The following is a 13378-nucleotide window of genomic DNA, read 5'->3' on the forward strand; positions in this document are numbered from 1 at the left end:
ATATATATAATAAATATAATTCCTATAATTTACTATCATCATAATCATCATTATAATCTCATCACAACTTCTTAATCACTGTGGTGGTGAAAAGTCCTTGAACCAAAAACGAGTTAGTATAATGTATTATATTATATGAATAATGTGATTTACAAAATGATGTTGAACTAGACTAATTCAACTAGGTAGTTCAAGTTTGATGGCATGACATTGTTGAATTTGATTTCACTAGAAACATAAGGTACATGGTTAGTGACTGAATCTACTGACTGTATCTTATGTTTATAATAACTTCACTGAACTTCAGTGTATTAGGAAAATGGATATATTATACATAGTAAATTTATTATTGTTTGTTTTTAATAAAAAAAGTATATTTCAATGAAAAAAGCAATTGATCCTAAATTGTTACTCCTCATTTTATAATGTATCATTAACATATTAATGGCGTTTATATAATACTAAATTTTAGTATAATATTAAGAGATTTAACAATAAGACTAGGAACTAATATTAGCTCAAGTTAGCAAAAATTATATGACTAAAGTGACACACTAAAAATTTATGACAGTTGATTGTTTTACAATTTGTTATTTAGTTTATCTTAAGGCAAACAAAAGGTATATGAATATAAATTGTAAAGCAATTTTAATAAATATTTATAAATAGTTTGTTATATAAGTATAATTAAAATTAAAATATCTATTAACTAAAAAATATAACAATAAATACTATATATATATAAAAAAAAAACATTAGAACACATTAGTGAAAATATATATATAAATAATCATACGACAGTCATGGGTTATTATTTTAATCTATTAAATATTATGACACATAGAAAAAATGATCTAACACGACATATTTTTTACAATAAACAGCAATTATTATTGATTTAAATTAATAATAAATTAAAAAAATATATTTTGGATAATTGTCTACTAAAAAACAATTATTTATTAATTAAGTTTTAAAATTAATGTGGCACATTAAGGAGTTATATACGTAAGATAAGTTTGTTGATTTAATTTCTCTATTCATTGTTGTAAATAAAAATAATAGAAGTAAAAAAATAAATCATAAGTACCACATAATGTATAAGATATAGATGAAGCTACGTTAATTTTGAACATAAAAAAAATGTGGATATGTTAAGATAACACAAATAAAAATGTTTTAGTAATTAAAAATTATTTTAGTAAGGCATAATGTACTATATTTTTAACACATGTCAAATAAGTCATTGAACCGTTATAAATATTAAAAACAGATGAATAATAAAGGACTCAATGGACGATTCAATATTACTTATTAATTACATACTTGTAACACATATGTTTTAATCTGATTGGTAAGATTTATCTTTTTATACAAAAAATTGACATTTAGTTTTAGTTTTTATATGTATTGACAGCTCGTATAGCACAACATAATATTAATGCCAACACTAAACCAAAGAACTCAACTGAACCAATTGCAACCAATATGACTAGTAATATTATCATACTTTTTCGTGATGTATACAATATTTTCTCAGTGCATCCCTGAAAATATAAATAAATTATTAAATACATTATAAATAAAATATAATTGGCTAATATTTTACTCAATAATTAATAGAATAGATTGCATGGGAACATGCACAAACATTTGTCACTTTTGTTTGCTCATTTGTACAAATCTAAATAGATTTTACTTCAAAAATTATAATAGCAGCTGTTGTGTAACATGATTAAGTACAATAATAATGCTGATATCCATAGAAAAAATCTTATATCAGAAATTAGAATTTATTTAATAAACAACAAAGATATTCAAATGTAAACCAAATTTAGAGCTATCTATGTTGGAAGCAAAGATGTACAAAAGAATTATAAAAGAAATTGTAATAATTTTATTCATATTTTTTCTTCAGATTTTTAGCACTAATAGTTTAGATATGAAAAAAATGATAACTATTAAAAAAAGAAAATATTTCTTGCCCAATAAGATTAAAATCAAAATTTTCAGTAATATTTTTAGTTAGATTTTTATAATATAAATTCATCTAAAGTACCCTATTGAGATAAATAAATTTAATTAGGTAAAAATAGGTAAAGTGTAATAAATAGAAAACTATAAGGTTTCTCAGTTAGTTTAGAAACTTTATGAATAAAATAACTATGAGAATCATAAGAGTAAAAAAAAATAATCATTATATTCAATAATAAATATAATTAATACCTAATGCATCTAAAATATAATTGAAAATAATAATTGTATCCATGTTCAATACATTAAAAACAATAAGTTACTTGATTCATTAATATTTAAAAATGGTAAATATAATCATACCTCAGAATAAATAAATTCAGGTATTGGTCCAGAAGCCACAGCAGTTTGTGCAGATGAACATTTATCACCTCTACAACATGAGGCAGGAATTTTATATGATTGTTCTGGAGAACTTAGAGCAAGTCCTAAACTTTCAGTCTGTGGGTTATTATATTTACTTCCAGCCCAATCAGATGGACCAGATGCACCACAACATTCTAACTAGAATATAATAATAAACATATAAAGTTAATAACTAATATTTAAAATAAACATACCTACAACCAAATATTAAACATATACTGTAAAAAACTATTGAATTAAGTAAAAAGAAATGAATATATTATATTAATGATCAATAAAATTTGTAATTTGTTACAAAATTAATATATTTTGTCAACAGATTTAAACTGAAAATATTAATTTTAATATTGTAAAAAATACTTAAGCAATTATGATGAAATAATGAAGAATCACAAAATATAATACAAATTGATAACTTATAAATTTATAACAAGAATCATAGAAAAACATAATTCCAGAAACAGTGATAGTTTATAAGAAAAATATTTTAAATTACGAAAAAAAAAATGAAATATAAGAAAATATAATAACAAAAAATAAAAATAGAAATAATGAAATATTTTTTTAAAAACAATTTTTACTCAAATAATACTCACACCACTTTGTATTGCATCAAATGTTTCAGTTCGACTTTCAATCACGCTATATTCTGATTGAACAGTTGTTTTAACAGTGTAGCGAAGTAAATCTTCTAACTTATCATTATTTGCATAAATCCAAACAGCAGCTGATATTTGAGCCACAAGAACAGTTAGTAATAGACAGAAATACTGTAAATGAATCCCACTTTATATTATTAAATATCATTCATAAATATTTTATTTGTTTTGCCTTACAAGAACAAGTGAAAATTGAGATTCACTAATAGCAGCAGCACAACCAAGAAAGCCGACAATCAGAAGTAATACTCCAACAAACAGAATTAAATATACACCGGTATAGTAGCTTGCTTCATCTTGAGCCATACTTATGGAAAACATAGGATCAACCCACATCCATATTGCAAGTAACATTAATAAAAGGCCACATGACTGAAATTAAATAATAGACAATGTTTAAAAAATATTGTTAGTAAAACAATTTTATTATTAATCATTTTATTTATTGTTTTATTATCAAATAAAACAAATATATGATATAAATAGATATTCTTATATACATAACATATAGAATAAAAAAATGTAAAGTTTTAACAGCAGGGAATACAAGAAATTTTAAAGCTATTCTAGTAAAATATAAGTACTTTTTCTCAAGTTAGACAAGTTTATTTCTGGAATTCAGAACCCAGGTGCACATAATTTGTGCTCTTTAGATGGAGAAAATATATGAAAATTTTGATATTTGATATCATATCACCTATATCAATATCCTGAGAATTGGACTTTTAAATGCAATAATTCACTAATAATGGTTGAAGCCCATTTGTAACAGAAACATTTAGGCAGTCAATAATAAAACTATATTATCTAAACTGGTTTGAACCAGGATTTGGTCAATCCCTCCAGACTTTTTAGTGGTATTATTGTGTTGTGTATTAACACAAATTAATTAAGTAAATTATTTAGGTTAAAATGTAAAAAATATATATTACAACAGACTTAAATCCAATGATTATCTAATATGTATTCATAGGTAATAACATTGATAATAGAATAATAAAGTTTACTTTATAATCAATAGAAATAGATATAATAGATATCTATGTATCAAAATGTGAGAATTATGTATGTATTTCCAAAATTTGAGGAATAATTAAAGTTAATTAAAAAAAATAAATAAATAATAATGATAAATACTTATTTTTTTACATTTTTTATTTATATGACAAAATAATTTTATAAATTAATAGAAAAATAAGTGTATGATATATTACATCGATAAAAATAAGGAAAATTTTAACCATTCTTAAGGCAGTCCTAAGTCTCTTAAAATGGAAATGGAATGTTAGTCCTAATGAGCTGTATAAATATGAAAAAAAATTATTTTTCTTAAGATCAAACAGGTCCTGTATCTAACAACTGCGATCGGATTTAGGAGAATAATCAATACACACCCATGATTGCCCATATATGGAGGTTGCATAAACTATTTTGCAACCCCACAGATGTGCGACACAGAAATCAAACTCATTTGGGATTTAAATATATATGTTCAGCAAACTGGTAAGATTGTAAGAGGAAGAAAAAAAGCTTTTTTATAGGGTAGCGAAGGGACAGCGGGAAGTCAGGAGAACAACAGTGTCACTTACCAAATAGAAAACGTTAAGCAGGGTGACTACGTGTTTCATGAATGCATAACAGCCGGTCAAAGCCATCTCTTATTAGTCGAACTTGTCCGTTGCACTAGAGAAATGACTGAGAGCAAAAGCACCAGTACGTTGTCGAATGACCGCGAACGCTAACTTCTTGACAGCTTCGAGCTTTCCCTAAATGGTCATGTCGTTGTCAAAGTTACGCCAATTTCTATCTCGCTATCGTTCTTCTATTAGTAATCACTACTGCGGTATCAGTAGTTGTACGCGCAACCACAACAACAATATTTTCCTTCTAACGCAACTGAGAACGGATGATTGGTCAGTGTTCCGCTGTTGGACGGGTGTCTGGCGGGAAGACGTGCTTGGCGACACTGTAAACCGTAAGCTGTAAGTTTTCCAATCCACCGTGATAAGAGAAAATCGTAGACAAGATGACAATTACAACCTTGGGTCGTATCCAAGTTAATTTTGTTTAAGACATCTAAGTGGAGAGTAACGGGGAAGTAATAAGAAAAAAATTATTACTACGTCAGTGATTTTAATAGATTCGGCGCGAGACAAAAGATTGCCGCCATTTACTAAAATGAACTTTCGTAGTTGACGGTGCGTCGTAGTCGCCCATAATAGTGTAGAATCTTGTACGATACCCGTTTTTGAAACATTGGCATTGGTCAAATCACACATTTTTGAACTGAAATCTATCAACAATGTCTACCCCAGCTAGAAGGAGATTGATGAGAGACTTCAAAAGGTAATTTTACATCCTCAGCATTTAAATTGTCTCCGACCCACAATTGATTGGTTGTTACTATGACCATGATAACTTATTAGATTACAGGAAGATCCTCCAACTGGCGTTAGTGGAGCGCCTACCGACAATGATATTATGATGTGGAATGCCGTTATATTTGGGTAAATTTGGGTTGTATTTCTTCTTTTTAGTATTAATGATTATAAATGGACTGTTTTAACTTTGCAATTATTGTTTAGGCCACATGATACACCGTTCGAAGATGGTACATTCAAGTTAACTATCAGGTTCACCGAAGAATATCCAAATAAAGCACCAGCAGTACGATTCGTATCAAAAATGTTTCATCCAAACGTGTATGCTGATGGTGGAATATGCCTAGATATATTACAAAATAGATGGAGTCCTACATATGACGTATCTGCCATATTAACTTCAATTCAAGTATGTACTTCTTTTTAATTTATATAAGTAAATGGTATAAATCTACGTTACTGGAAACTTATTAATTTTCTTTATTTATAAGTAGGGAATGGATTTATATGTATTAAAAAAACAGAAATATGTACATGTATATTTAAGTATAATTTATAAAATATGTGTTTAAAACATCCAAATATGAAGGGGAAAAAAATGAAAAAAAAATTATTATTATTATTAAATTATCAAAATGATTTGTTGTAATATATATTACAATATCTTTTATATTATTAAATGTTAAATGTCACCTATTAGGTACCTATCAAAATATTTTTAAAACGACTAAATTATCGTTTCACATCAATTGATGTATTAAAAGCATATTTCAAGCGCATACTATCAGAAGGTGATAATTCTAAATTTTTAGAAGGGCATCTGCCACTCATTATGTCATTGATTGTTTTAAAATCAATATAGCCTGGAATTTTTGTCTGTAACACAATGAATTTTCTTTTTTACAACATCTATTGGTCTGCTTATGAGTTTTAATCGCTGATTCAACAATTTTCATACTATCATTTGGGGACATATTTTTTATTAATAATTTTGTTAAATTATTTTTAATTAAAATTAAATTATTTTCAATGTTTCATTTGCATAATATTTTGAGCTTTTCCAATAGCAATAGAAGTTTCTGGATCTAATTTTGAAATAAGTTTTTGTATTTTCGTACGAAGAAGATATATGAATGATGAAATGATAAAAATATGTTTAAAAATATTTACAAATTAGTGAAATATGTAAAAATATGTAACTATACCAAAATATGTAAAATAAAAGTATCGTCATTTTAATAGGAATGATTTAAATCGTAAACATTTCTTATCGAATCTTAAATATCTCGTTTTAATAAAAATATGCATTTACATACAAATCCGTTCCCTATTTATAAGTATAAATTATGTACTTTACACTGTCAATACCACTTATGTTACTATGAATAACCAAGGTTTATTTTATAAAATAATATTTTATCTTACAATTAAATTTTTTTTTTCATTTTAATTAAGTTCTTTACCTTTACATCTTTTTTATCCTGTAAACCAAAGCTACTAAAATTTGCCAATTTCTTATTATCACACGGTACTTAATTTGTTTTCTAAAAAATTCCTCTCTTCTCCTAATTATTTGGGGTTGGCCAACTTAGTCCTAAACCTCCACTTGTCTCAATTTTCTATATCCCCTATACACACACTAAAGGTCCTCATTTTATACTTAATTGTATCCAAATATTGTTTTCTATGAATCAATCAAAAAATTATACTTAGTCACAATTCAAACCTAATTTCTACATAGTTTTAATAAATGGTAGGTCTTAACATTTAACTGCTTAATCATGTATAGTATAATAATAATTTTTTTTTAATTTTTTTAGTCTTTACTTAGTGATCCAAATCCAAATTCACCAGCTAATTCAATGGCCGCTCAGTTATACAAGGAAAATCGACGTGAATATGAAAAAAGAGTGAAAGCTTGTGTAGAACAGAGTTTTATTGATTAATTTTTTAAAGTTGCATATATTTTTTCATCCTTAGTATTTATCAAATATAAAGAAAAATAAATATAATATAAATGATATGTATTTCACATTTCCATAAATTCAATATTTTTATTTTTTGAATTTAATTTTTCTTTTATTTGATGAAACATTGTTGTATTTTGAGGCTTAAATTAACATGATAAATATAAATTAAATATATAATATAATATTAAAATTATTAAAAATGTTTGAATTAATTAGTCAATAAGAAATATTTCAAGAAACCCAAGTTAATACATCAATTTAATTTCACAGTATATTTTAGTTGCTAATCTTATGTTTAGTTGTATGGGAACACTTACTACAATTATTGGTAGATAAACTATCGTTCACTTTAAAATTGTTGTTTATTACTATATTTATTAGTTGGATTTTTGATTTTTTAGAATTTTCAAAATAACAATTATTTAATATTAGCTAATATTACCTGGCTTTACCAGAGATTAAAATTTTATTATTTATCAAATAATGAACAAGCTGAAATATTGCGTAAGTTAATGTTCCTCGTTATTTAGTGTATCTCAATTGTAATTGGACTATTAATTATTTTGTTGTATTGTGTGTATTAAAAAAAAAACCACCTGTTTTAAACTAGTTAATCATATTTGGTTACCATATGGTTTACTCTTGCCTAAATTGTTAAATTTTAAACTCAACTAAAAGGACATACATATTAGATTTACCAAAAGTTAGCTACTAATTATTTTACATGAAAATTGAAAATTGAATTTATTTACTTCAATAATAAATAAAATATATATCTGAATATTCACAAAACAAATAAATATTTTATATTATAAACAAAAATGAATATGAACAATTTAATTTATGTATGGTTTCACTCAATTTGTTTTAAAATCTGGTATCTACAGAAATATAGACGTGTGTACAGAGTATGCCTGATCACTAGGGCCCGGATTTCAATGCAAAGTGTGTATTTTTTTGGTTGATCATACACATTGCTCTCTAAGGATATAATTTGTTTCATGTAACAAGAGTATCAAAACTACAAATTTTATTTTGCATTTTTTTGCATATTTCAACATTTTTCATTTTTAGAGCATTTTTAGTATTATTGGGTCATTTTGTTGATTTTTAACACATATATGTTCGATGTACTAAACAAATTTAGCCTATTCAAAATAAAATCAAAAGAAATTATTTTCTTGATATTTAAGTAGATTTATCGAGTTTTTCCATATACATTGTCAATATATTTTTCGATTCAGTTTTTATCTTACCTTAATTTATTATTGTTTATGGAAGCGGTTCCCAAACTTTTACAATCACGGAATCCTTAAAAAACAGTTTGTGTTTCGCGAAACCCTAATTTCTTTAATTCCAATTCTACTCTAATTTTTTTAAAAACAAAAAAAAATAGGAAAACTAATACTCGAAAAAATGTTTTTAATGATACTGTTAATATTGTTAATGATTACTCTTTATTAAATTAGTTTAAAAACAATTTTTTTAAATTATATGAAATAATATTTTTTCCAAATATAGTATAAAATAAGTTTTTGAATAATCATATACATCTAGTAGAACCCTTAGCATTGTCCAACGGAACCCTTAGGTTCCGCGGAACACACTTTGGGAAACGCTGGACTATGGAACGTCACCAGGGTTCGGTTAAATAACAAATAATCATATATAGTTCGTATTACCTCGCAGACGTTGCTCATATTACATGTGAATGTGATTTTAATGTATTAAATAGTGTGTTACATAATGCTCAAAATAAAAAAAAAAAATGTCATTTTTGTGGTAAAATGCATTTTTTAAGGACATTTTTGGCTATTTTTTAGAGCATATTTGTGTGGTTTTCGGTGCATTTAAATCCGGGCTCTACTGATCACTATCTGAAACATTTTAACAGACTTTTTGTATGCTATTTCATTGAAATATATCGAAAATATACGATTATAAAATACTGAAATGCTAAATTTGTGTCGAGGATTTTTTTTTCCAGACAATATAATAATATAGTTAGTTATGGATGAGTGGAATGACAAAAAAGATAGATTAAGGAACGAATATATTAGAGGTAGTATTGGTGTAGCGTCGATAGTAGACAAGATGATAGAAAATATACTGGGATGGTTTAGATATATGATGAGGCGAGAGGAATCAAAAGCAGTAAGAGTGGATATGAAAAATATACGTTTAAGGGAAAAGAATAAGAGGAAGACCAAAAAAGAGATGGTTGTATACGATTGAGAATGATATGAGGGCTGTAGGTTTGTACGTAGGGGATGTAGAAAATCAAGACGAGTGGAAGTTTAGGACAAGGATGACCGACCCCAAATTACTGGGAGAAAGGCGAAAAAAAAATATTCCACTCATAGTTTCGTGTGCGCACTGAAGTATGTTTATTGCGTTTTGGATCTTGTTGTTGAGTTCATATTTATATATAAATCTTTAGATCTTATAATGTACGATTAAAAAAAATGATTCATAATTCAATATTTTATTTCAGTTTTAGAAAAATGTAAATAAGTAAAATGTAAAAATATGTACGATGTAAAAGCAAAAACAAATATATTTTTAAATATTAATCGTGTATAAACATATATGCTCAGTATTAAAGAATGAACGGAAAGGATGTGGTACATTCTAGGCAACCTTAGATAATAAATATAGCTTTAAAAATTGGTATCTTTTCAACACGTGTAATATTTATAGGTATGTATTATGAGTAGGGACCAGAATTATATGCACTAAAAACGTACAAAATATGCATGCATTTATGCAATGGTTATCATTCAAATAAAATCAATTTAAACAAATTAAGCAGTCGTTGCGTTACTATCGTTCGATACACACGTCGTCTTTTCGTTGCGCTGCGTGAATGTGTTGTATCTCTTCTCTTTCATCGATTTTTTCACCGTTAACTTCGATGATTGAGTTAAAAAAAAATTGCCATAAGTACAAAACCTACCAAAGATAGCCAACCCCCCTTTTTGTGACTCAAATTATTAAATATTAAATATTTTAATTGAACTCACAGTCTGGTCACGCGTCCGTTTGGGCGGCGTGGCTCGCCGACTTATCTATAGAGTCACCCGCGACCGTAGTTAAAACGTAATTATTAATAATAATTAACATCTAATTATTATTCATAGTGAGTTCAAATCCTCAAAAACCATCCGTCGATAAAAGTAAACTGAGATTACAAACAACTATACCCAAAGCAGTCAACTCACATTCGACGCGTATTCAGAGTGGTACCAGTGACGTATTCAAAAACTTTGATATGGAAATCGAAAACAATGACAATGATTCCAACGATTTCGATTTCGAAACCGTCAAATCCAAACCCAAGCGTACACACCTAGATATTTCTCCAAGTTCACCGGGAATACTGAATAAAAAAAATAAATCAAATATTGTCTCTAATAAAAAAACTCGCCGTCTTCAGTACCAACGACAGCGACGTAAATACTACAAACAAAACGACAACTGATAAAACAATTGAAAATGATCAAACTCCCGTATTATCCCCTCCACCAATCTTTGTAAGGAACATAGACAACTTCTTCGCCTTCCGCAATAAGTTGATTAATTTAATTGGAACTTTAAATTTAATTTAATTTCACATTCAAGGCAACAGCAAATAATTTGAAAATAAATACTAATAATTCCGATTCGCTTATTAAGTATCTATACGAAAGAAACTTGAATTACACACTTATCAAGCTCAAGAAAATCGAGCTTTCCGCGTTGTCTTCAGAAACCTTCACCCTTCTACACCAACTATCGAAATCGGAGCAGCCGTCCAGGATATGGGTTTTCTAGTTCGGCAAGTCTTTGATGTGTTACACAAAACTACAAAAAAATCCTCTACCTTTATTTTTTATCAACCTTGAGCCTGCTGAAAACAATAAAGAAATTTTCAGTATAAACAATTTACTCCACACAAAAATAAAAGTCGAGGAATCTCATAAGCGACGTGAAATCATCCAATGTTTCAATTGTCAGGAATACGGTCATTCCAAATCCTACTGCTCACACATTCCGAAATGCGTCCGTTGTGCTACTGCTCACCCAATCCAAAGAACAACCACCAACCTATACCTTATGTGGAAGTAACTATCCGACAAGCTACCGTGACTGTTCAGTCTATAAAGAACTCCAACGTTTACACAACGCAAGTACAAATTATAAAAATAATGTAATTAAAAATAGAAATAACATTGTAAATGAGGATGGAGGTCCCATTGAAAAAACTTCCTTAGATCTCCCCAACATCAACGACAGTAAAGCTTTCCCAAGTTGTTCACAATGTCAGTCCCCTATAAATAACCAAAGTAAAAAAAAAAGTTATAAACAAAAAACTGTCAAATGAACCAGCAGAAAATAATATTACCATTCAGCTTTCCTCGTTCCTTTCTGAATTTAAGCTATTAATTTGCCCTTTAATTCAACTACTCACAAACTTAATCAACAAATTAGTTCTGAAAAAATGATGCCTAATCCAACAAATATTAAATCTCTTAAAATACTCTCATGGAATGCCAATGGCCTCAAACAAAATGAACCAGAATTACTCGATCTACTAACAGACAAAAAATAGATATAGCACTTATAACGGAAACCCACTACACTACAAAAATAAACAATTTTTTTCTGGTTTTAATGTGTATAGAACTGATCATCCCGATGGAACAGCTCACGCTGACTCTGCCATTACTATTTCATCACAAATTAAATACCATCTCCTACCAAGCAATTTTCAACCAATTATATATCTTATATATTGCTAAGCGCAGGTCATCAGGTCAACGCAATAAAAAAAATTTATATTAAATAGGTACATATAAATATTTGAAAATTTTTATACTATATACATTCGTTATAAAATTGACGTAAATTAAAATCCACATTTTAATAAAAAATTTTTTGGATATTAGTGGCGTTCCTCTGTTCCAGCGAAAAAAACTTAGTTGGGGTCAGTGTTGGGCAAATCGTAATCTGATTGATGATTAAAGATTATGATTAAAATTTTTAGTTGTTAATCATAATATAAATTAATGTAATTAATAATCACAATAAAGAATTATTTTAAATGATTAAATTCATAATGTAATCGTAGTATTGATTATGATTACAAAATATGTTAATTTGTAATCATGACTTTTTTATGACGATTAATGATTAATGATGTTTCAATAACGATTTTGGACTGAATAACAAATATATTTTGAGATAAAAATTTTAGGGTTATATTTATAACATGGAAATTCCACCGATAATTTTTTTTACCTAAAAAAACATATCGGTGGAATTTACATTTTTTTTCAGGTAAAATAAAAATGTAACTATGGAATTTATATGAAAAAAGGTCTAAAAAGGTAGCAATCAGTGGAATTTACATGCGTTCACAATATTGTAGTTATGCGATAAATTTTGTGATAATGATTAACGATTACGAAAATGTAATCATATTGATTACTTTGAAAAATGATTAAAAGATTAATAACTAATGTAGTTTAATAAATTAATCATAATCGATTACGTAATTTAATCGTTTATTAATCGATTACGCCCAACACTGATTTGAATTTAACAAATCTCAATTATTTGGATTTCATGGATTATCCAATTCAAATATGCTTTGGAAATTTTTGAAATGAAAGAAACAATTTTATTTTATAATTATAATGAATGTATCATATAAATTCTATGTACATAAAAACCAGATTTGAAAAAAATTACCAGGTTTCAAGGTTTTTTGTGATATAACACATATTACGATATTGTAATACCTTAACTGTAATTTATTTTTCTAAATTTAAATCGCCATATGATAATTTTTCAATTTCAATTTAATCAATATTTATCTAAAAAATATTGGAATAAACTAAAAATATAATTGTATATTTATTTACGCGTAGGACGAAATATATTAATAAATTGTACCATTTTAATGATATAGATTAAATATATACTT

The 13378-nt window shown here is 26.9% G+C and overlaps 2 protein-coding genes across 2 annotated transcripts; one reads left to right on the top strand and one right to left on the bottom strand.

Moving 5' to 3' along the window:
• Window positions 1–1028: 1028 nt before the first annotated feature.
• On the bottom strand, window positions 1029–4906 carry LOC112684984 (CD9 antigen-like). Its single transcript, XM_025556728.1, has 5 exons — window positions 4649–4906; window positions 3237–3431; window positions 2997–3170; window positions 2338–2538; window positions 1029–1547 (listed from the first exon to the last, which is right to left on the bottom strand). The coding sequence occupies exons 1-5, from the start codon at window positions 4712–4714 to the stop codon at window positions 1395–1397; spliced, it is 789 nt and encodes a 262-aa protein (XP_025412513.1). The 5' UTR covers window positions 4715–4906; the 3' UTR covers window positions 1029–1394.
• Window positions 4907–5067: 161 nt separating this feature from the next.
• Window positions 5068–7441, top strand: LOC112684985 (ubiquitin-conjugating enzyme E2-17 kDa). The gene is made up of 4 exons (XM_025556729.1): window positions 5068–5405; window positions 5486–5566; window positions 5645–5849; window positions 7261–7441. The coding sequence occupies exons 1-4, from the start codon at window positions 5362–5364 to the stop codon at window positions 7384–7386; spliced, it is 456 nt and encodes a 151-aa protein (XP_025412514.1). The 5' UTR covers window positions 5068–5361; the 3' UTR covers window positions 7387–7441.
• Window positions 7442–13378: the final 5937 nt, after the last annotated feature.

The sequence above is a fragment of the Sipha flava genome, unplaced genomic scaffold (genome assembly GCF_003268045.1).
Source record: "Sipha flava isolate LNK unplaced genomic scaffold, YSA_version1 260_pilon_pilon, whole genome shotgun sequence".
Taxonomy (NCBI): Eukaryota; Metazoa; Arthropoda; class Insecta; order Hemiptera; family Aphididae; genus Sipha; species Sipha flava.

Coding starts and splice junctions, on each gene's coding strand:
- LOC112684985 (XM_025556729.1), top strand. CDS start 5,362: ATGTCTACCCCAGCTAGAAGGAGATTGATGAGAGACTTCAAAAG. Junction 5,406..5,485: donor TTGATGAGAGACTTCAAAAG/GTAATTTTACAT, acceptor ATAACTTATTAG/ATTACAGGAAGATCCTCCAA. Junction 5,567..5,644: donor TGGAATGCCGTTATATTTGG/GTAAATTTGGGT, acceptor ATTATTGTTTAG/GCCACATGATACACCGTTCG.
- LOC112684984 (XM_025556728.1), bottom strand. CDS start 4,714: ATGGCTTTGACCGGCTGTTATGCATTCATGAAACACGTAGTCACCCTG. Junction 3,171..3,236: donor CTCAATTTTCACTTGTTCTT/GTAAGGCAAAAC, acceptor ATTCATTTACAG/TATTTCTGTCTATTACTAAC. Junction 2,539..2,996: donor TTGATGCAATACAAAGTGGT/GTGAGTATTATT, acceptor ATTATATTCTAG/TTAGAATGTTGTGGTGCATC.